The following is a 23746-nucleotide window of genomic DNA, read 5'->3' as shown; positions in this document are numbered from 1 at the left end:
TTTAGGTCAAGCCTAGGCAGCACGTATGCGCTGTCTGCAAGAACTGAAGTATTCCATAAAGGACTTTGCTCCCTCTTGCTGCCTCACCATTGGTTTGGTGCAGTGTCACTCTACGTTGCTGCTTTCTAAATGGTTGATGCAGCCATATGTCATTTCCGTTTTTCCGGAAGCAGCACCTCCCAACTACAGTTTTACAACGGCTTCCATGATTTGTGGGTTGTTGCAGAGAACTCTTTTTTACTGTTGTTGCAGCCCAGAATGATGAGCTCCGCTTGTAATATGGCGGGTGCACATGTTTTTTGTTCTGCATGCCTAATTATGATGCTTTGATGTGTATAGCGCAAGCACGGCGCACACTTTCATTTAAGTTTATGGCGCTCTCTTTCACATCCGTTTAATAGCACATGCACGCTTTCATGTCAATTTAGTGCTTGTTTAACAAGCTTCCTGTTGGGCGCTTTCCTGTATTGGCTAAGGCTGCACTTTATTTTTTAGGAAACGTCCCGTTGTGTGCTTTCCTGTAATGGTGACTGAGCAATTTTGGTTGCATGCAGGTCCTTTATCTTAATTTTTTTAACAAGCGCCTCGTTGTGCGCAGTCATGTAATGGTGGCCGCGCAATTTTGTTTTTCCAGTTAAACCTAGATCATTGCAATAAAAAACACCTGTACACTGCCTTACCCGTGAGTTTCTGTGCACAGCAGCTTGTCGGCGTCTACCCAGCTCTCTGATCTGTGACCCGCTTCACATACACCATGTGGACTCCTAAACGTCTGTTGCTGCTCTTACTCATGGCCATCTTCACAGGTTAGTGAGTTTTCTGTATGATGTTAACATTTTTCCACACTACATATTTAAAAATGGAGCGGGTAACTGCAATGTTCTTGGAATTAAATGCACCATTTAACTATGCACTTGTTTTCCTAATAAAATACATATTTAAATAATGGGGAATTAGCCCCACTCTCACTTATGTTGTCTGAGTTATCGCCCTATTGTCTGCGTTACCCTGCTACCAGCCTCCCTCCTGCTGTTTATGTTGCCTTATTCCCACCCGTCATTACAAAAACATCATAATTCTTCTCCCTTCCGCTGCCCATGTTGCTCCTCCCACCTGCCCACCCTACCCCTGTTTTCTATGTTACCCCCACCCACCATAGCAAGTAAAAAGCCATGACATAGACATCGTTTTTTCCCCCACCTGCTTTCTGTGCTGCTTCCCACCCTACCTCTATGCTGATTCGTCCCCGTTCTCCCTCCTGCCAACAATAAAAACAAGCCCTATGACGCAACAAGCACTGGCTGGTACAAAGATTTTTTTTATATATATAACTTTTCAGCATGCTGCACAGCATAGCTAAAAAGCATTAAATCATTGACAAAACCAATGTCTTGAATAGGAGGGACCGATTGCCTTTGCCGTTGCGTGTTAACTTTGAGTTACACTTGGCAACCGAGGTCTTTCTCCACATGCCCTAAGATGTGCTCCTGGTGTGGTGCTTTAAAAAAGACTGCAAATAAAGTTAATTTGTAGCCACTTAAGTGAATAAAATGTTCATCCTTACTATAAGAAGACAGTGTACACAGATTTGGAGCTCATTGTATAAATATTTGGTGTATGGTGTTCACATTCACACAGCTGGTCTTGTCTTTTGAAAGAGGCTTTCTTCAATATCCATCTAACAAGTCATCTATTTGACACTCTAGCAACCAGAGTAACCTAATTACCGTGGCCCACACAGGGATTGCACGCACTAACATTTCAAATTCCAGCTACTTGGCATTTGTTTTCATTATTTAAATATAATCAGTTTCCTCATTTTTTTACAAGTGTCTGGTAAATCTAAATCCTCTTTACAAAAGGAAACAAGTATTTGCAATGCAATAGGTCTCGCATTTACGTGAGTTTAAGCTATTGGCATTGTAAATGATAATGCCTTTTACTTATGTTTTAAAAACCATAACATAAATAAAAGGCATTGTCATTTACAAAGCCAATAGCCCAAACTCGCATAAATGCGAGACCTATTGCATTGCAAATACTTGTTTTATTCCTGCCACTACTGCAAACTGTAACCATCTGTGAAATGCCGTAGGTTGTAGACAAAATCTGTCTGACAACCCACAAAACTAATGCCTTTAAGGGGATCACCCAATCCCGCCAGTGACTGAACGAGGCAGGATCAAATGCCTTTTCTGTAGCTATGTGTTTGTGTGTTTTGTATGGTATGGTGGGTGTATAGTATTAACAAAAGATCTTGCTAGACTAGCAAGACCTAAAAACGATCTGTGTTGTGCTGGATCTAACCTTTCATTTGCACACCCCGGCGATACTACCTCTTTGCTACTCTGCCTCATCAACAGCAACACTTAGTACTGGACATTATCCAGTTCCTCAGGTGGTCTCTGCATATAGTCATCTAGTTCTGATAGGGGGGAGACCACTTTCCCATATGAGTTTCATGTGTAAACACTGTTCTAAGCCTGCAAACCGGAAACCGCAGCCCGGGTATGGACTTACCCTTCATCAGTGTTCTGGGATGAAGAAAAAACAGCCTCCTCATTAGCTGCCACAGCCACAAGAAACTCTCAGAATTCTCTGGAACAAACAACCACCATGCTGGATGGTATGCAGCTGGGATGGATGGGGCTACCCTTTAAAGGAAGGGTGGCGCCACAGTTGGCACAAAGCCAGTATGAATCAGCAGAAACAGCTAAGGAAGCGACAAAACATACCACCAGCCTCCCAAAATCCCAAGAGGAGTAGATGGAAGATGTGAGTTTCCATCCTTCCCTAAAATAGCCCTTCATCCTCCTGGTTTAAAAGGACACATTGGAAACTTGGGCCCTAACACATTTACTTTCTCCTTTTACAGGCCCTGGAGCTGGCTAGCACCCACGTCTTCGAATTCCTAGAATAAAAAGTGGGAAACACAAATTCATATGATACGACTTACCTCAGCAGCAGCAGCAAACTTCTTAGATAGAATCCCTACAAGAATTAAGGTTGAATGAGAGCAACTGTGAAAGATAACCGTATTTTTCTACTTTGGGCTCTTAGAACATGGAGGAACTCAACCTTGGTGAGCAAAAGAATGATGGATTGAAGTGCTACCCTGAGTGGTAGCCCGTGGCTAGATTTATTGCAGGCACCTACCATCACCTTTTGTGTGTTTCATGTAAAACCCTAAGTGGCATGGTTATGAACAGACCTGGGTCCCATGCTCACTGTATCACTGGAACTAAGCTGCACCTGGCTGTTGAGCCCATATCTAAGGTGAAACAGGTCCTGAGTTTCTTGTGTTCCGGTTCAGGGAGCACCTGGCTTGGCAGTTCGGGCTGAACTGTTCCCATGAGGAACAGGTTGAAGATCGATTTGCATATGCCTAAGTCCAAACTGAGGTGGAATGATGAGCAAAAGAACAATGGGTTAGAGTGCTACTCTGAGCGATCATCAGTGGTTAGACTTACTGCACGCAGCCTCCCCCACCTCTTGTGTGTTTCATAGAACTTTACCCTTATCATGTAATAAAGGATCATTTATATCTGTTGATTTGACCTGATTTTAACAAAGAATGGTAGTGAACATTGTTCAGAGTATTTTTCACTAACAAATAAATTGTGCTAAGAATCCTGGGACACATGACTTTCAAATCCTTTGCTACAGACACCCTTTGATAAGCATACTGCATTAGAGGAGTTCAGTTGTAACCCCAAAGAAAATTGGAATGAAAAGGAGTTTTAAGATGAAGTTTGCATTGCAAGTGATGAACATAACAGAATCCACAACAAACTATTACATATTAGATAATGGATTAGTATTTTTGTCCATCTGTACCAAAACCAAAATGCATACACATATACATTTTTTCAACAAAAAAAGCTGTACATCGAACAGCAACTTATCATGACAGTATAAGAAAATGTACATGTAAAGGCGAACAGTGAATATCACTGTGTCTTTTAAATAGGCAAAGTCATCCAAAAGCATGACTTCCTAAACAGATAAAAACAGTTAGGGGCCCATTAGGATCTTGGGCGGATCGCCACCGCCTGAGATCCACCCACATGGGACCCCCGCGCTTGTGGTGGGCGGTCCCTCTTCATGTCGGGATGGCGGGCGGACTTTGTCCGCCCGCCATCCTAATGACCCCCTTAGTCAGCAACGAAAGCATTGTTGTGTCTGCAAAGTATATACATCAAATAACACTCACTGATCTCATTTACAAGCGAGATGTCATGTTGCATCTACATTGTAACAAACAAACTGTTTTATGCACAATCACCAAAAATGTAAGGGGAGCACAATGGGAACATTTAACCATTCACAAAATTCCCTAGTGTCGATGGATAGCAGATCAAAGTAAGGATGAAATATGACTGACGTGGGGTGACACGCACTGCTCTCTCTTTCTGTACTTCTTCATATTGAACTTTTTGAATAATTGATGACATGCAATCTTCTAAACAGCTAAAGCTGTTTGTAGCCTGACCTTGGAATATCATGAGTTCAGTGGCAGAAGCAAGGAGAATCTTACACAAGTGAACGCAAGGTCCGTGAATGTCTCTGGTAGGTACACAGGCCCATTTACTGTTATTTCACGCAACATGACGCAGCAAGCATTGTGTGAAAAGAAGAGAGCAGAAATGCTCCATATTTACAAAGCTATGGAGCTTTCTGCTCTCCTTGCTCTAACATACTGCCTAGTCCCAAGGCAGGGACCTTTGCACCATAGTGCAAGGGTGCCTGCATTATGGACAGGATTGTTTTTGTGCAAGATGTGACACCTTGCTACTCAAAGACAGTCCTAGAAGCATATACTTCTTTCTATGTGTGCTGCAGAATGCAGCACACATGGAAAGGGGAAGTAATAAGGAGAAATAAAGATCTTTCTCCTCATTGCACCTCTGACATCTAAGAGTGCCATTTTGGCACAAACCCAGATTTACAAGTCTTTGTAAATCTGGGTTTGCATCAAAATACATGGGTGGATGCATTGGAACACCCATGCTCTATAGATGTAACGCTATCCAATACAAAGTAATGCAAGGCAGCGATATACACTGCACTACTGTGCATTTACTAAACCAATCAAAGACGTGCAAAGTGACTTTGCATGGTTAGTAAATGCCAAAAAGGATTTTGCATCTGGGCTAGGCCACAAAAGTAATGAAACCCTGATGCAAAATCATAGTAAATCTGGGCCTGTGTTTGTAGTTTTTGTCAATATGCTTTTTATGTTGTGATTTAGTTTATTTAACACAATTACTTCTAAAAAAAGAGAAAAATAAACATCTGATGACCATTCAAAATCTAAAATTGGTATGATGACTTGCACCACATATGTTTATGTGTTATAGCATGTTCTATGAGTGTCATTAGCTTCTATGAAAAATAGAAAAACAGAAAAATGTACCTGAAAGATGACTGTGAAAAACACAACAATTATAGTTGTGCTGACAAAAAGGTTTTTCTCTTTTACTTTAGAGATGTCCAAAAGTGCAACCAATGCAAAAGCAACAGCACCACGTAGACCACCATAAGACATCACAACTTGATCAATTATTTCCAGCCGCACCACTCTGTAGCGATTAAGGATCCATGTCTGTATAACAACGCCTATAAAATAAACATAGTGGGTTTAGTATTATATTGAAAAAAGTTAAAGCCTTAACATTATAATCTGTTTGCCAGAAATTACCACCCAAATTAATTTAGACTTTCACAAAACTTTAGTACATAGCCTTCTCCGGCATCTTGTTCATGTTTCAAATCATGTAATGTGCATCAGTGAGACATTAACAAAGTCTCTTTTAATGCAAAGGCATTTTCTCATTACAGTCTTGGCATTAGAAGAGAAAGAGAATTTGTACCATTTTATCCTGCCTTTGTGTCGTTTGTGATTATGTCTTTAAGTGTCTCCTTAATTTGACAGCTTGATTCTGGTTGTTTCATGCTGATCTACATTACAGCTCCCTCTAGCACATCCTACCAATGAATGCAATATAGGTAAAAATAGTTCTGATTTAATATTAGGCAGAACCTATGGCATTAATATACAGTTGGCATTCACAGTTGTAGTATCTTCGAGATTATTTCTAGGTTATTTTTTTGGCGATAAACGGGCAATGCAAATAATTACCATCATCTGCTGTAATACTGACACCCCATCCCTCCAGGCGTCCTGAGAGTTCTGGTTGTGGTATTTTCACACTTGCACACCACCACAAAAACACAACAAACTACACAGAGCTACCTGATGACATCACTTATGATAAGAAACCGGTCCTGGGAAGCTTGATTCCGGTCCAGGGAAGACATGGCTTGGCAGTTCGGGCTGGACTGTTCCCATGAGGCACAGGGTCAAACTGATTTGCATATGGCCATGTCTGAACTATGGTGGCGGAGTGAGCTAAAGAACGGTGATGGATTAAACCCAGATCAGTTGACTGGGGGTGAGTGTTTGCATTGTCAACGCTCCGTCCATCATCCCCTTTGGTTTTTCTTTATCACTTATGATATTACCTGCTGGCAGTCACCAGTAGGTAGTTATAGTTAGGAACTTGTTTCTATTCAAAAACAGTTGTTTCTTTTGCCATTATCTTTGGCACCGTTTGATGAATCTTCATGATATCTTCAAAACTAATGGGGGGTCAGGTCAGCTTCAGTGTTAAAAGTTTTGGGGTGATTCGTCAAGCGGGCCCGAGAAAAAGGAGGGTCCCAAATTAATTTTTCTCCTTGTTAGAGACACAGCTACAGCCCAAACTGCTGAAACGAATTACACCAAATTTGGCAAAAAGGTAACCCTTGGTCCAGAAAGCACTCTTTTTGTTAAATAGTGTAAATCCGTTCAGTAGTTGCTAAGAAATGTAAACATTTAATAGATATCGATATATCTCAAGTCTGTGGTCTGCTTGGCTGCCAACAGGTCCAACCAGGAAGAAAAGGGGGCAGGGTAGAAACACCCTGACATCCTAGAAAAGGATTTATTTTAAAACATTCAGTGGGAGTCGCTTTGGTTCCGCAAATCCCGCTGGCATTATTTTTTCTTAACGAGGCACGGTCTCCCGAGCTTTGTGTTTTTTGTGTGGGTGGGCCAGGTCCCAGGGGTAATTATTAATGAGATGCAGGTGATCACTACCTCCGCGGGGCTGTGTATATTAAATTCAGGTGGCCATGTGGGCACCCGCACCTCGGGGACTTCCACCTCGCCGGGGCTCTATTTTTAGAGTTTTGGAGTTGAAGCTTCACTACTATAATGCATTGATTCGCCTAACTTTGTGGGCATGGTCATGGCTATGAAGGTGTGCTTTCTCCTCATTTCCACCCTGAAATGATCACTGTGATTCTTGATGGAGGTGGTTGCATGCTTTATTTTCTCGAGCATAAAACCTCATGCAGTTCCTGTGACAGGAGGTTCTTTCTCTTCATCTGCTGCTGAGACAAGAGATAGGGTGCTGATCATTAATAACAGGCATGTAAACTTGCTGAGAAGCCCTGCCCCATATACACACAAGGTCACTGGAGACATTTCTTCGGGTCATTCATGAAGCTGTAGTCACAGGCCATGCCCCCTTTCTCCACCACTCTGCAAAAGAACCTCCTAGCGCGCTCTTTGTTGGGGCAAGAAGTCCCCTTGCCTCTTGAGGGTCCCAGGGGGCCAGCTAGCCCTCTTGTTACCTCCAATAAGCCCAACATAGCTAGATTGCTGAGAGGTGGTCATAGGCCACACCCCCTTTCTCCACCACTTTGCAAATGCACCTCCTGGCGCATTACTGGTTGGGGGATGAAGTCCACTTTACTCCAGAGGGACCTTGGGGGCCAAGAAGCACTCCTGGTACCTCCTGTAAGACATACTCATCTGAATTCCTGAGAGCTGGTTGGAGGCCAGGACGCCTTTCTCCACCACTCTGCAAAGCTGACTGCTAGTTAAAAAACCCAGGTTTCAGGGATGTTATAGTTAGAAATTAGCATGTCAAAAACCTTAGAAATTCACTGAAAAGACAGAGGTTTCAGGGACGTTATACTTACAAATTAGCATTTAAAAAACCTTAGAAATTCTCAGAAAAAGCACAGGTTTCAGGGACATTATAGCAAGAAATTAGCATTTAAAAAACCTTCGAAAATCATGGAAAAAAACAAAGGTTAGAGGGAAGTTATAGTTAGGCTGACATTTCACTTATACAAACCCAATGCAATTCAGCCGTTATAGTTAGCTGACCTAACTATAACTTGTGCCCCTGCAATGCACTGCTTGTTAGGGGTGCTACTGGTCGTCTTACGTAATGCAGTGTAATTTCAGTTCAGTTAATTTTTTAATCAAACCTTCTGTTCAATTATCTGTTAGTGTGACACACAGTAGCAGTTTTAGTATGTACCTTTTAATTTTAGTCCTAGTAATTAGTTTGCTTGAGATTTGCATTAGTCAATGCTTGTTGTCAATCAGCCTTTGTGTATGTCCTCGAGGGTAGACTTTCAGATTGTGCGCTCTAAGGAGAGAGGCTCGCGCAGGCTCTTGTGACTGTGCTGCTTTAAGGAAGTGAGGGCTCGCGCTGCTCTCGAGACTTAGCTAGGTCTATTAATAGACCTTCTTTCCAACGGTCGGCGCTTCGTCTCGTTGGATTTCCTGGTGAGCGCTTCTGCCCTAGTTCTGCTGGATCGCATTGCGAACAAAAAACCCTCTGTCAAACCCCATTTCGAGCCGTGAGAAACCTTCAACCAATTTTCCCAGCCCCTCGACGAGCTTACTAATAAGCTGTCGTCTCTCAGCTGTTTCCGCGGCTTCGCTGAAGCCGAGGCTCCGAGGAATCCCTTTGAAGTCTGCCGGTATCGACTTTCGTTCTTCCTCTCCAGCCGGCAGTTCGAGTCTTCAGTCACCCAACCCAGCACTGAAGGGACAGTAAGATTTATTTCTTCAAGTGAAATATTGAGTTGAGGAATTTAGCGCTAATTCCAGAACCTGAACTATTTAATCTAATTTAGAAGTACCACGCTGATTTAAAAAGGCTAAAAGGTTTCTTGAAAAGACTGTAAGAAGAAAACAAACCTTGGCCAAGACAATTAAAATTTTGTTCATTTCAACTGAATTAAACCAAGACTCAGTTAAGAACTGTAAAGATAAGAGTCAAGGCACAGTAAAAAGAAAACAAGCCTTGGCAAAGGCAAGGGTTAAATGTTCAAGTTTCATGTGAAGCTTTTATTTGTAAATAGGAAGTTGTAATAGCTATAGAAGAGAAGGCCTAATGTTCTTTTCCCCGAAGCTATCTGGTTAGAGACTTAAGTGCAGTAGTTTATAGGAGTAATTTGTGGTATTTCTTTTTCTATCATCCTACTGCAGATATTCATAGAACTGAAGAACTGCTGGAAACCTCAGGTATGAGTCTTGCATGATAGAAATTGGTTCAGTTCACTAAACTCATTAACTAACTAACACATTTATTAGAGAAGTTTTTACTGACGTATGTTTTTCACTTTAAGGAATCTTAAGTAGAGGCTGAGCAGCAGAATTCAAAAAAGTGTGAACAAGGGGCACTTTAACCAATGGTCAGTAGTAGAAGTGTTAAAACATTTCCTGAGAAAGGAGGTAGTTTGGAGGTTATATTTATTGTTAATTTTTTGAACTTCAGAGTTGCGTGAAAACAGAGAAGCGCATCCAATGAATTGGTCATCGCCCTGGAACACTGTCTAGAGAAACAACTGAAAGAACAACAGCAGAAGACAATGTTTATTTATCTGTTGTTAGTTTCTCTGTCCACTTCCCCTTTCCCTTAGGGAAAAGTTAATCCAGTCAGAGTAGAATTCCTGATTGTGTTGACTGATCCTTGGGGGAGTTGGGAGATTGCAACCTCAAGAGGAAACGTCAGGAGTGACTCTCAGGACTACTCAACACTGCTGATGACATCACATATTACATCACTCATTACATGGTGAGTGACATCACTGATGACATCCCTGATGACATCATCTACAGCATCTGTGATACACCTACTCACACCCTAATATAAGCTTTTATACACCCCCTCTAAAATTCAGCTTATCATTCTTCAACCATAGACTTACCAATACCAGTTAGTACATACTGACTCACTGATTCATAGGTCTACACACATATCCACTCACTCACCCACATAGCCACTCATACATGCAGTCACTCACCAATACAGCCACTGATATATGCACTCATAAACCCATACACACACTCACAAATTGCCACACACCCATATCGTTACTCACAAACCTAGCCACTCACCCAAATAGTCAATCACACTGTCATTTACTCACCTATACAGTTATACATTCACCACCCCACTTATTTATACAGACACTAACACAAACGTACTCTCTTTTAAAACCCCTAATACAAACGCATCCATACAGACACTCTCACAATCACTCTCTCTCACACACAGTCACTTATATACTCAAACAGTCACATGTACTGGCTTACACATATGTAGGTACTCACCCATATACCACTGAAACATCCATTCACTCACCGACACACCCATGCACACACTTACTCACCCATATAGCCTCTCACAGATGCACTCATGAAGCCATACACCCAGTGAATCATCCACTTACACATCTGTGCAGGGAGTCACACTACCCTCACCTATCTACACAACCACTTAGGCACACATACGGGTACTCAGACAACCAATCAATAACCCATAAAGACACTAATGTAGCTACTCAGCAACCCCTGCAGGCACTTACACACCAACTGAAAAGACTGATACAGACATTCAAACAGATTAGTCACTTACCCATACATTCACAGAGACACATATAATCACTCACTTATACAGTCAGTCACGCACCCACTTAATCATTCTTACAGGCACTAATAGACCCACTGATCCATCAACACACCTTGGTGTATGTGTGGGTATATATATATATATCACTGAAAAAAACATACGTTTCATAGACGTTATAGTTAGGAATTAGCATTTAAAAAACCTTTGAAATTCACTGAAAAAACCATAGGTTTCATGAGTGTTATAGTTAGCTGGATATTTCACTCGTACAAAACCATAGAAATTCTTCCGTTATAGTTAGTTGTGCTAACTATAACTCACGCGCCCGCAAAGCCCTGCTGATGATGTCACATATTACATCATTCATGACATGGTCAGTGACATCACTGATGACATCCCTGATGACATCGCTGATGACATCACTGATGACATCATCCAGTGAATGTGGTTTTGTTTGAAATTTAAATATCTATTATATATATACCAATCTGTATTGAAGATTGAGTGGATATATAACCATCTGGAACTTTTAAAAGCATACTCAGTGGGTGACAATCTTTTAAATTATTTATTTTAAAGCCAAGCATTATTTTTGTAAGGGCCAACCTAATTTAAATTTTTTTTGCATTCGATTATAAAATATGTACGTTTGTATATTGTTAATCAACTTCATCATATGTATGTAGTGAATTTTTTTTTTTTTTTTTTAAAGACCTTTATTGTTCAATTGTGCAAAAAACATAGCGGGCGCCTACAACCCTAATAGGGCCGGCTCCAAAGATCCAATATGCATAGAATACAATTCAAATAACACAGCCCATCAGCCGACAACCAGCGGTCCGGCGGCATCGCAATGTAAAATTGGATGATTAAAAATTAGCAACTGTAAGTCAGAATGTATCATCGGCCTTTCATTTATATATGGAATAAACAAACCGAAGAACCAACCATACCCCCTCCCCCCCAATCATCCTCGGAGTTCAGTATGATAGCAATCAGTAGTCAAGTAGAGCATAGTGCATAATAGGGCTGAAGCATATTGTTCTCAATCCCCAGCAGAGCCTGTACATTGCGCATGTCCTATAGTACATGCAACTCTTACTGAGAAAGGGCGTAACAGACCAGAAGTGCAGGCTGGTGCCAATGCTAGGCATCAGTAGCCAGCGAGTCATACAATGAGAGACGTTGATGCACAGTACCAAAGCACATGTTAATGAATACCTGTTCAGGTCCACTTACCCAGCAGGGAAGATGCCTGCACACAAGTCTATAATGGCAAGAAGGTCACAGCAGATCATTGTAGCAATAGATACATGAGTACATCAGTCATCAGGAAGCTTGGACAGCATATAGGTCGTATAAGGACCCCAAATGTCTCTTGGGCGGGAAGCAGTGGGCAGTTCCTCATAATAGCATGTCAGTTGGTTGCGGCAATACACCAACTCTTGCAACCATGTCTTCACATAAGGCGCTCTCCTCCCCCCCCCAGCAAATCGCCACTCTGCACTTGGCCATCTGTAAGGCCAAGACCACCAATCACCGCACACCAGCAGGTACATTAGAAACAATGCCAAGCAAACAGACACGTGGGTCCATAGCTATTGTCACTGTCGTCATTTCAGACAGCGCCACCGTCACGTCCAGCCAAAACGTATACACCCGGGAGCATACCCAAGCTAAGTGCATAAAGTCCGCTTCATCCATTCCACAGCGCACGCATATAGCCGAATCACGCAGCCCATATTTAGCTAGTTGCGCAGGTGTGTAGTACCATTGCTGTAGAAATTTGTAGTGCAAGAGTCAAAAATTACCGTTAGCTGCAAAATTACCAGTCATAGCACAGCATTCCAACCAGTCATCATCTGTCAGGGGCTCTAGCAAACAAGCATCCCATCTAGCTCTAGCAGCCACAGTCGCTCCCCCCTCATCCTCCCGCGACGCTCGATACAGGCGCGAAACCAATTTCACACGACTAGTTGCAGTATAAAGCAACTGTAAGGCGCCCAGCACTGGTGGTTCCGCAGGGAAAGATGGGTATAGATCACGCACCGCGGCACGTAACCTAACATAAGTAAAGGTAGCCATTGTTTCGTAAGTCTCGTGCTCCAGGAAGCTTTGTAGGGAGAGAAATTGACCCGACGGAAATGCATCACCCATGGACTGAATCTCAGCATCGCGCAACAGCTGAAGGGCTCCTGCTTCACACGACACTGAGACTTTAGCGTGATGTAATAACGGCATGGCCGGCGCATATAGCGGCATACAATTTGAGCGTTTCCCTAATTCCCTCCAGGCGCTAGCAGCACATTGCACCGTGTCTACCTCGCCCTTCTCATATACCGAATGAGGATTTACTATCATCGCTTGTAAGGGTAATGGATATACTGCGCCTGCCTCAATCGCCACGTGAGGAGTATATGGCGGCGCCGAGATCCAGTAAGAGGCGAAATGCGCCCGGGCACACAGATAGTACAAGCGCATATCCAGTATAGAAAACCCTCCCAATTCATATGGCTTGGTCAGGGTATCCCTTTCACCCGGGGCTTCTTACCACCCCAGGCCAAAGTGGTTAATAACGATTGCAACGTAGCAAAAAAGAGTCATGTCAGAGTCAGGGGATATTAACAAAGAAATACAGAGATAGCGGTAGCACCACCATTTTAATCAGGGCCACACGATCAGCAAACGACAGTGGTAGCCGCTTCCAACGAGTTACCTGATCCTCCAATTTCGAGATCGCTACACCATAATTAGCACAGATCATTTCTTGTGGATCTCTGTGCACCCAGACCCCCAGATAACGAACGGGTTCGGTGGCCCATGCTCATGGGAATTCCAGCGGAAATGTTCGTGTAATATCAGTCAAGGGTGATATGACGGATTTATCTCAATTTATAGACAACCCAGAAAAGCATTCGAACCGGATATACTCCCGAATCACCCCCTCCAGGTACCTACTGGGCTCCCGCACATACAGGACCATGTCATCAGCGTACATGGATACCGCCAGTGATCTGAGAGGAAACCGCAACGCAGATGCCGCATGTCGCTGCCGTAAGATACAGGCCAGGGGTTCTAGAACTAAGGCGAATAATAAGGGCGAGAGTGGGCACCCCTGCCTCGTACCCCGCTGTATAGGAAAGGGCGCTGATACTCGACCATTAACCCGCACCCGGGCAATTGGATTTGTGTAAAGTAAGGTGACCCAGGACGTATATATCAAAGGAACCCCCATACGATGTAATACCGCTATCATATATCGCCAGGCAACAGAATCAAACGCTTTGGCAGCGTCCAGTAGGACCGCTACCGCTGCAAGGCCTGGTTTGAGTAAATGAAGGACTGCAAATAAAGTTCTCAAGGTATGAGACGTAGAGCGCAGGGGGACAAAGCCAGATTGGTCCGGCAGTATCATAACAGGCAACAACAAGCGTAGGCGAGTCGCTAACACTTTGGCGAGTATCTTCACATCGGTATTCATCAGGGAAAGGGGACGATAGGAGTCACACCGGTCCTGTGGCTTGCCTGGCTTCGGAAGGGCTACTAGAAGGGCCTCACGCATCGACACCGGGAGCTGCCCCTGTTCTAAAGCCTCCTCCAATACCTCGGCTAAATGGGGCAGAAGTAAGTCAATATATTCCTTGTAAAATTCAGATGGTAGACCGTCAGTGCCAGCAGCCTTGCCGTTAGGCAAGTCCGCAATCGCATCCCTGAGTTCCCTCTCCGTAATGTGGTGCATTAAGAAATCCTGTTGTCCCTTCGACAACCAGACCATGCCACATCTTCTAAATATTGCGCTATCTCATCCTCAGCAGCTGTTTCCCTGTGCTCGTACATGCATGTGTAATATTGCGCAAAGCAAGTCAGTATGCCATCCACATCCGTCACAGTCCTGTCCCCATCCTTAATTTCTTGTACTCCACAATGCATAGCCCATGGCTCTTTCATTCTATTAGCCAGTCCACGCCCCGGGCGACCACCTACTCCATAATACCGTGCCCTGGTGCGTTTAGATAAATGTGAGACCTCTTGGTCCGCTAGTTCATTATACTCCGTAACCTTCAAACGTATCTCAGCCAGCAGGGATGCTGACGGCAGCACCTCAAATCGCCGTTCGAGTCCCAGCAGTTTGCGCTCCAGTTTGGCCATGGAATCCCCCAATGATTTAAGCACTCCAGCCTGTAAGCCAATGCACGCACCCCTCACCGTCACCTTAAATGCCTCCCAGACAGTACACATGCTATCCACCGAGTCAACATTCCTAACAAAGAAATCCTCAATTACACCTCACAAGCTCTCACGGAACACCAGATCTGACAAAGCACCCGGCGGCAAACGCCACGAAAATGGCGAAGGCGCATGCGACGGCAGCCACATCACCATTAGGACAGGTGCGTTATCCGACAGCGTGCGGGGCAAATGTTCCGCCTTCATCACCCAACCACTAACATCCTTCGTCACAAGCCAATAGTCCAAACGTGACCACGTATCATGTGCAGAGGTGTAGCAGGTACCTTCTTTTGCTCCTGGATGGCCAAGGCGCCACACATCCACCAAACCAAGTTCACTCATACCGTCCCTCACCGCACCAGCCGCTTTTTTAGGGGAACTTTGCCGATCATCCCGTCTATCTAATTTGCCATCCAGCGTCACATTCAAATCTCCACCACAGACAATTGCAGAGGGAGGCAGGGCAAACACCTTATTCCACAAATTGACATAAAATTCGGGATCGTCAATATTTGGTCCGTAAACATTGACCAGTGCTATAAGCGTTCCACTCAGCTTGCCATGCACAATGATATAGCGACCTTCACTGTCAATATCCTCATGGTAACTTTCAAATGATATGAACTCCCCGAACATACGAAGAATATGCTGTCGCCAGTCTAGTTCCCGCCCACTGTTTTGCTACCGTTTCCGCCGCCCGCACCATGAGGTGCGTCTCCTGCAAAAATGCTATCTGCACTTCATGTCTATTTAAATACGCTAGCACCTGTCTGGTCTTTTGTGGTTTGTTCCAGGAGATCCAAGAAACCTTACCCCCCTTATCCATGCAGCCTATACAAACATAAAACCTGAAATCTGGCCACCAGCCCTCCACCCAGTTGATGATACAGAAGCACAAAATGCACCCTCCAAACCCAGCGCCCACGCTCACACTCATTCCGCCAGTAATTGCCTCAGAGGAACCCCTCATAAACCAAAAAACAAGTCAACCAATAGGCTCCAGTCCTGTAGCCCACCCACTCTAACCTCCCACCCACTTTAGCGCCCTCAACCTGCCAAAGCCATAACCCACCCCTTGAACACCCCCCCTTCTCAACCTCAAGGAAAGTGTGGGGTACTCCCATATGTGGGGGCATAGAGGCACGAAATTCCCGTGCGTGGAAACGGGAAGTGACTAAGCCCCAATGATGAACATCCTACGTCTACCACCATAAGTCTGCATCCCGCTATATCTGCAATTCTCATTTTGCATAGGGAATGGGGCCTAACACCCCATGCATATCAATACAACACCTTCAGAGTATCAGAAGTACATACTTGATGTCCCTGGTAGCACGACTCCCAATAATGCATACATTTTGCAATGTCCCAGAATAAAATACAATTACCAGTCCTGTGTAGGAGATCGATCACAGCACGACAACAGTCTTATGATCTTCTGTCGAGAGAACAAGCAACTCAATGAACCCAGGGTTGTTTTCAGCCGTCAGCATTCATGTCGTCATCTTCCTCCTGTGCTACTGCATCAGCGCGCTTACGTTTCTTTTGTTTTTTGGCATATTCCATGGCAGCTTTCGCCGACGTAAAGATTTTATTATCCGAAGGCGCTCCGATCCGTAGCCGCACTGGGTATAACATGGCATAGGGAATGTTCTCCGTCCTAAGGAGCTGTTTCACTCCGTTGATTTATTTTCGCGCCATCTGGACAGCCAAAGAAAAATCAGGAAAGAACTCCAGCTTGCTTCCTTGATACTCAATAGTGCCTTTTTCACGTGCCAGCTGCAGCAGTACATCTCTGTCCCTGTAGTTGAGAATGCGAGCATTGATGGGGCGCGGCGGTGCACCTGCCACTGGTCTTTTCGCTTGCGAACGATGCACGCGTTCCACTATAAACATGCGGGAAAGCTGGTCTGGCCCAAAGATATCCACAAACATACGCGCCATAAAGTCCTCCATTTTACCCACATTTGTGGATTCCGGCAGCCCCGTGACGCGGATGTTATTGCGCCGGGACCGCCCTTCTAACTCCTCGTTCTTGGCTTGGATCACCGCCAGCACCCTCTCCATGCTGAATACTTTATCAGAGACTGTTGTAAGGCCATCCTCTGCAGCAGAAACTCTCTGTTCCACTTCGCCCATTCTCACATTCTGCCGGTCCAATTGCGTGGATAAATGATCAAGCCTGAGGTTCACCGATTCCGTAGTTCCTTCAATTGACTGCAGTGTCCTTTGCATTGCAACAAGCGTGGCCTCCAATGTGGATGTACCTCCCGACGCAGCAGCATTCTCAGTTTCAGTGGGAGCCTGTGATGTGGACGTGCGGTTTTGCGCGTGTCAAAGTTAAGTTTAGGTTGATTACGCTCAGGTCTGCCCATGTCGCTACCAGGATAGTAAACGTGAGTCAGGCGTAGTAAGGCCCTCACAATGGAGTCTAAGCAGGCCACGTGGGGACCAGGCCAAGCAGTCCGTCACCCCGCAGCGCCTGCAGGAGAGTAACACCGCTGGGAGACTGTATAGCAGTACACCAGAGCTAGAAAGTCAGATTGAACAGCGTTTCAGAGCGTCCTTCGGGGCCCCAGTTCCTATACCATGCAATCGGGCCCACAGATGTATCAGACAGTAATTCAGATGGAACAGCGTTTCGGAGCGTCCTTTGGAGTCCCAGTTCCTATACCATGCAATCAGGCTCACAGATGTATCAGATATCTGTAGAAGTCGAGCCTCCAAAAATACCAGGTAGTCAGGTAGATTGCAACAGCCGGTATCCCATACCGGGTTAATGGAGCCCTCCGGTGCAACAGTCCGTAGGTGCCCGATGCTCCCAGGGAACCCCCGAGCACTCCGGTGCCAGAGTCGGATCACTCCGGTCCCCGCTCCGCCCAGCCACCCGCAGCTCGTACAGCCACGCCCAGGTCGGCCGCACGCCGCCTCCGTAGCCCCGGCCTCCCTTAGATCCCAGCCCCACTCACCGCAAGCAGCCCGGACAGGAGCACAGGCCCAGCGCGGCCAGCCGGCACAGCTCGGGCCAGGAAGCACCGCCTGCGGTCCGCGAGTCCCTTTGTCTCCTCCGCAGTGGGTGTCAATTCCCCGCTCTTCCTGGACACTGCCTCACCGGCCGACAGGCCGCAGCCACCGCACCCAGCCCCGGCAGGCCCCGACAAACACAGGTCGGCCTCGGGCACCACGCGGCAGAGTACGCAGCGGTAGCAACTGTTCTCCAACACACGCTGTCAAATGGCTGCGCCGCCCGGGAACGGCTCAAATCACCTCTGCAGATCGTCGGCCATTAGAGACCAGCAAAATAGCAGGGAGTAGATGCTGGATGTGGCGGATATTGATCGGATATAGGCTCAGTCTGGCGGAGCCTCACATGAGTGCGGCCATCATGCCGTGCGCCCTCTAGCGCCCCCCCGTAGTGAATTTCTTTCATGAACTCTGTGTGGTACTGTGCTTTGATGGTTTTAAAATTTTTTAACCAAATAAAGCTTGTTTTGACTTTGACTTTGTGTGAATGGTTGCTTGTCTAGGCATATGGGTTTAGGAGTGTGTATGGAAACAGTTGTTTGGGTGTCCGCGTGTGTTTATTTGTGTGTTGGTAAGTGAATATATGTGTCAGTGGTACACCTCCAATAAAGTAGAAAAATAATAGGGATTGTATGTGAGAGTTGGTGTATATAAATAAGTATATGTAAGAGTCAGTGATTGTGAGAGTAACTGTATGAATGAGTGTATAATTGTAATAGTGATTTTTGAACATAGTAACTATGATTTACTATGTGTATGTATAAATCAGGTGTTGTGTGTATAACTGTGTAGGTGAGTAAAGGTAAGTGTGATTGATTCTTGTCATGAGTGAGGAGCATCACTGCATAACCGACTCGGATGACTGCTTTTGTGTCAATGTCTATATAGGTGTATGAGTACATTTGATAGTGTTACCATTGATCAGGGCCTACATTTTTAAGTGATTTTATGGGTGAATGGACAGTTGTGTGTGTGTAGACTTAGGAATCATTGAGTGCATATGTAGTAACTGGTATGTGTGTGTCAATGCTTTCAAATATGGTACTCTGTATTTTACAGTGAGTGATCAAAGGTTATACGAGTGTGTGATGAGGTATATCAGATTGTCACGTGGATGATGTCATTAGTGATGTCATCAGTGATGTCATTTGAGATGTCATCAGTGATGTCATCGATGATGTCACTCACCATGTCATGAATGATGTAATATGTGACATCATCAGCAGTGCATTGCGGGCGCATGAGTTATAGTTAGCACAACTAAATATAACGAAGATATTTCTATGGTTTTGTACGAGTGAAATATCCAGCTAACTATAACACTCATCAAACCTATGGTTTATTCAGTGAATTTCAAAAGTTTTTTAAATGCTAATTTTTAAGTGCAAATGTAGTTATACCTATTTTTTTGTACTGAATTTCTACAGTTTTTTAACTGTTTATTTATAAATATTTTATTTATTAAACAACATTATATATCTTTCGGAAAATTGCAAAAGAAATTAAAATACATTTGTAACTGAAATATTTGTAATTATTTCGTTTTTTTTGTATTTTAATATATTTATATAATATTCTTTTTTCAAAAATTTTGGGGGAGTTGCGCACCCATAGCGTACCTACCGCAGCGGGTCCACGTATTCTAGCTGCCATTTTGGAAAAGTCATGAATGATCCGCGTATGGTGAGCGACAATTGCTTGTTTTTTTCAGTTACGTCATATACGTACAATGTTACGTAGTGTGCCCGACTGGTATGCGACCGGTCCGCGACTCCTGCTCCACGCATTCGCGACACATGCGTATTATGGTACGCAATGCTTGCGCGGTGGCGGGCCCCACGTGACGTCATATACGTGCAGGGGCGCGCTGGCTGCGCGACTCCCGTGGAATTTTTTATGTTTTAAAATGATATGTACATGTCTTTAATGTACATATTAGGGCAAAAGATTAAATAAGGTATTCATAAAAATAATATATATCTACTTGTAATAAACTTATATTATTTTTAAATATATTTTCGCGAAGTCGCCTCGGGTGCGCGCTTCGTGAAAGCATGGTGCGCGGATCCCATGTGACCTCAAAAAAAAAGATTTGATTGGTTCATAACATTTCCCACTGTAACTATTGAAGGACCCCACCCATTGTAATTATTCTGTTTGGAGCAGTTGATGAGAGACATCTCTTCTTCTTTCAGAGCTGGTTTGGGAATTTTTGGGGTATTTTTAAAAAATTGCATTGGAGAAATGGCATCTGGTTCACAAGCTCCTCATCATTCTTCAGATGAAGATATCTTGGAGGAGGATCCACCCAAGCCGAGGCCTGAATCAGTGGTATGGAAATTCTTCACCTTTCCTGCCGGAGAAAAAAAGGACAACGCAAGAAAAGTCAAATGCTTGCTGCGTGACAGAGTCCTGTCGCGAGGCAGTGACAAGAAATTCTCCTGTGGAACAGCGAGTATGTATAAGCATCTGAGGACCATTCACCTGAAGAATCTGGCACGAGAAGAAATGAGGCGTGCAGCAAAAAAAACACCACCAGGCATTGCTAGCACCTCCGGAGCGTCCACTTCGGCAGCACCAGTAGACATTCGCCCAGAATTTGCTTTTCTGCAGCAGCACTGCACTAAGGGCAAAACCATTATCTGTTATGGTGAACAGTCAGTGGACGCTATTTGTGCAGCTCAACGGAACCACAAATGCAATTTTTTTTTTTTTATGATGTTGAATTCCAAAAGCTAACTGTTTACTTACTTACTTTTTTGTTCAATTTAAAAAAAACACCCAAAAAAGTACAAAATTGTTTAAAAAACTACAAAAAAAATAGAAAACAAAAAACAGAAGAAAAAAAAAGTTCAGAACTACCTTATCTGGTTTAAAAAAGAACTATAATTGCATGGCAATGTCTGAAAGTTTGGTTGAATGTATGTATAGAGCATGATTGACTGAAAGAATGCATTAGTACTGTATGGTGAATTTATAGGGGCAGATCTATGAGGAAGTGCTGTAGCGTGACACTGCAAGCCGTTTAGCTGCACCGCGCTGCGGCACTTCTGAAGCACAGGGATGTGACATATTTACATGAATATGTTGCAGTTCTGTGCTCCCTCTGCACTAGCACACAAACTGCAGTCATGCAGTGACGCAGGCACCCTTGCACCATGGTGCAAGGATATCTGTGTCGTGGGAGATTGTTTTTGTGCAGGAAGGGACTACTTCCTGCACAAAAACAATCACTAAAGGCATTTTCCTCCTTCAATGTGTGCTGTGGAATGCAGCATGCATTGAAAGAGGAAAAAGCAAGGAGAAATAAAAAATATTCTCATTGTTTTGCCTCGCTACACCACCTCTAGGGTGGCGCTCCATTCACACGTATCTACACATTTACACTTTCTTGTACGTCTTGAGATGTGTTATTCCATTGGTGTTGTGTGGGAAGAGACTCAGCAACACCCATGGAATACCCCTTCAACGCAAAGTGCTGCGTTTGAATGGGTCGTATTTTCAAGGAGAGAAAAAGCCACGCAGAGTGGCTTTTCCTCTCCTTGTAAATATGGAGGAGTCCCCAGCGCCATTACTACTTTACAAAAAGTGACGTACTGGTGGCGCAGGGGGCTTGTAAATCTGCCCCATTAATGTTTAGGTATTGGCAGAGTAATACAATAAGAACATAGTGCTGGATGGCTGATTGACAAACCGCATGAGACTGACAGGAGGAATCCTAGGCTGCATTAGTACTACTTCAGTATTTAGTAGAGTGTACCAATAGTATGTATCTGCTTAGAGGTTTGTAGGGATTGTGCACAGAATACTGTACATGTACTTATGTTGGTGCCTAGGTCATTCTATAAGAACATCACTAGTAACTAGAATGATGACAGTGCTCAGTTAATTTATAAGTGCTTAGGTATTGTCTTAATGCCTGAGTCATTCTGCAAGTGCATAGACAGTGACTGGGTTGATAGAGTGCTAGTAGTTGACAGCAGGATACGTTTATAAGCACTTATGTTTCAGCAGAGTGATTAGATAAGGGCATGCTCCTGTCAGGATGATTGTAGGAGTGGACACAGACTCACAGTGTGATTCCAGACAAGCATGACTATTACCTGGACTTTTGCAGGACTGACTCAGTAGTCTGCAAGGGGTTAAGGGACCACATACATTGTGCACATTTGACTGTAACACTGCTTGTCTCAATGCCTGATTTATTCTGCAAGTGCATAGACAGTGAAGAGGTTCCTAGAGTGCTAGTAGTTGACAACAGGATAAGTTTATAAGGGCTTATGTTTCAGCAGAGTGATAAGGACATACTTCTGGCAGGATGATTGTAGGAGTGGACACAGACTCACAGTGTGATTCCAGACAAGCATGACTATTACCCGGACTTTTGCAGGACTGACTCAGTAGTCTGCAAGGGGTCAAGGGACCGCATACATTGGCACATTTGACTGTACCACTGCTTGTCTCAATGCTTGAGTCATTCTGCAAGTGCATAGACAGTGACTGGGCTCCTAGAGCGCTAGTAGTTGACAGCAGGATATGTTTATAAGCACTTATGTTTCAGCAGAGTGATTAGATAAGGACATGCTTCTGTCAGGATGATTGTAGGAGTGGACATAGCTGCTTTAGAGACATAGAACAGGTCAGCAGAGCTGCTTTAGAGCCAGAGACCCAGGTCAGCAGAGCTACTGTAGAGCCAGATAACCAGGTCTGCAGAGCTGCTTTAGAGCCATAGAACCAGGTCAGCAGTGCTGCTGTGAAGCCAGAGAAACCAGGTTAGCGGAGCTGCTTTAGAGCCAGAGAACCAGGTCAGCAGAGCCGTTGTAGAGCCAGAGAACCAGGTCAGCAGAGCCGTTGCAGAGCCAGCGAACCAGGTCAGCAGAGTTGCTCTAGAGCCTAAGATGCAGGTCAGCAGAGCTGCTCTAGAACCCGAGACCCAGGTCAGCAGAGCTGCTCTAGAACCCGAGACCCAAGTCAGCAGAGCTGCTCTAGAGCCAGAGACCCAGGTAGGCAGAGCTGCTGTAGAGGCCGAGAACCAGGTCAGCAGAGCTGCTGTAGAGCCAGAGAAACCAGGTCAGCAGAGCTGCTTTAGAGGGAGAGAACCAGGTCAGCAGAGCTGCTTTAGAGCCAAGGGACCAGGTCAGCAGAGCTGCTTTAGAGCCAGAGAACCAGGTCAGCAGAACTGCTTTAGAGCCATAGAACCGGGTCAGCAGAGCTGCTTTAGAGCCAGAGAACCAGGTCAGCAGAACTGTTGTAGAGCCAGAGAACCAGGTCAGCAGAGCTGCTCTAGAGCCTAAGAACTAGGTCAGTAGAGCTGCTCTAGAGCCAGAGAACCAGGTCAGCAGAGCTGTTGTAGAGCCAGAGAAACCAGGTCAGCAGAGCTGCTTTAGAGGGAGAGACCCAGGTCAGTAGAGCTGCTTTAGAGCCAGATAACCAGGCCAGCAGAGCTGCTTTAGAGACAGAGAACCAGGTCAGCAGAGATGCTTTAGAGCCAGTGCACCAGGTCATCAGAGCTGCTCTAGAGCCAGAGAACCAAGTCACCAGAGCTGCTTTAGAGCCATAGAACCAGGTCAGCAGAGCTAGTTTAGAGCCAGAGAACCAGGTCAGCAGAGCTGCTCTAGAGCCTAAGAACCAGGTCAGCAGAGCTGCTCTAGAGCCAGAGAACCAGGTCAGCAGAGCTGCTGTAGAGCCAGAGAAACCAGGTCAGTGGAGCTGCTTTAGAGGGAGATAAC

At 44.7% G+C, this 23746-nt stretch overlaps 1 protein-coding gene across 2 annotated transcripts in view; it reads right to left on the bottom strand.

Moving 5' to 3' along the window:
• Nucleotides 1–23746, bottom strand: part of SLC9A3 (solute carrier family 9 member A3) — a 1113267-nt gene that overhangs the window by 366126 nt on the left and 723395 nt on the right. For both annotated transcript variants that reach the window (XM_078687678.1, XM_078687679.1), the window contains exon 7: nt 5417–5619. In XM_078687678.1, coding sequence (XP_078543804.1) covers nt 5417–5619 — 203 coding nt within the window. The remainder of the gene's footprint in view (nt 1–5416; nt 5620–23746) is intronic.

The sequence above is a fragment of the Lissotriton helveticus genome, chromosome 4_1 (assembly GCF_964261635.1).
Source record: "Lissotriton helveticus chromosome 4_1, aLisHel1.1, whole genome shotgun sequence".
Classification (NCBI taxonomy): Eukaryota; Metazoa; Chordata; class Amphibia; order Caudata; family Salamandridae; genus Lissotriton; species Lissotriton helveticus.
This window is presented reverse-complemented; position numbering and strand designations above follow the sequence as displayed.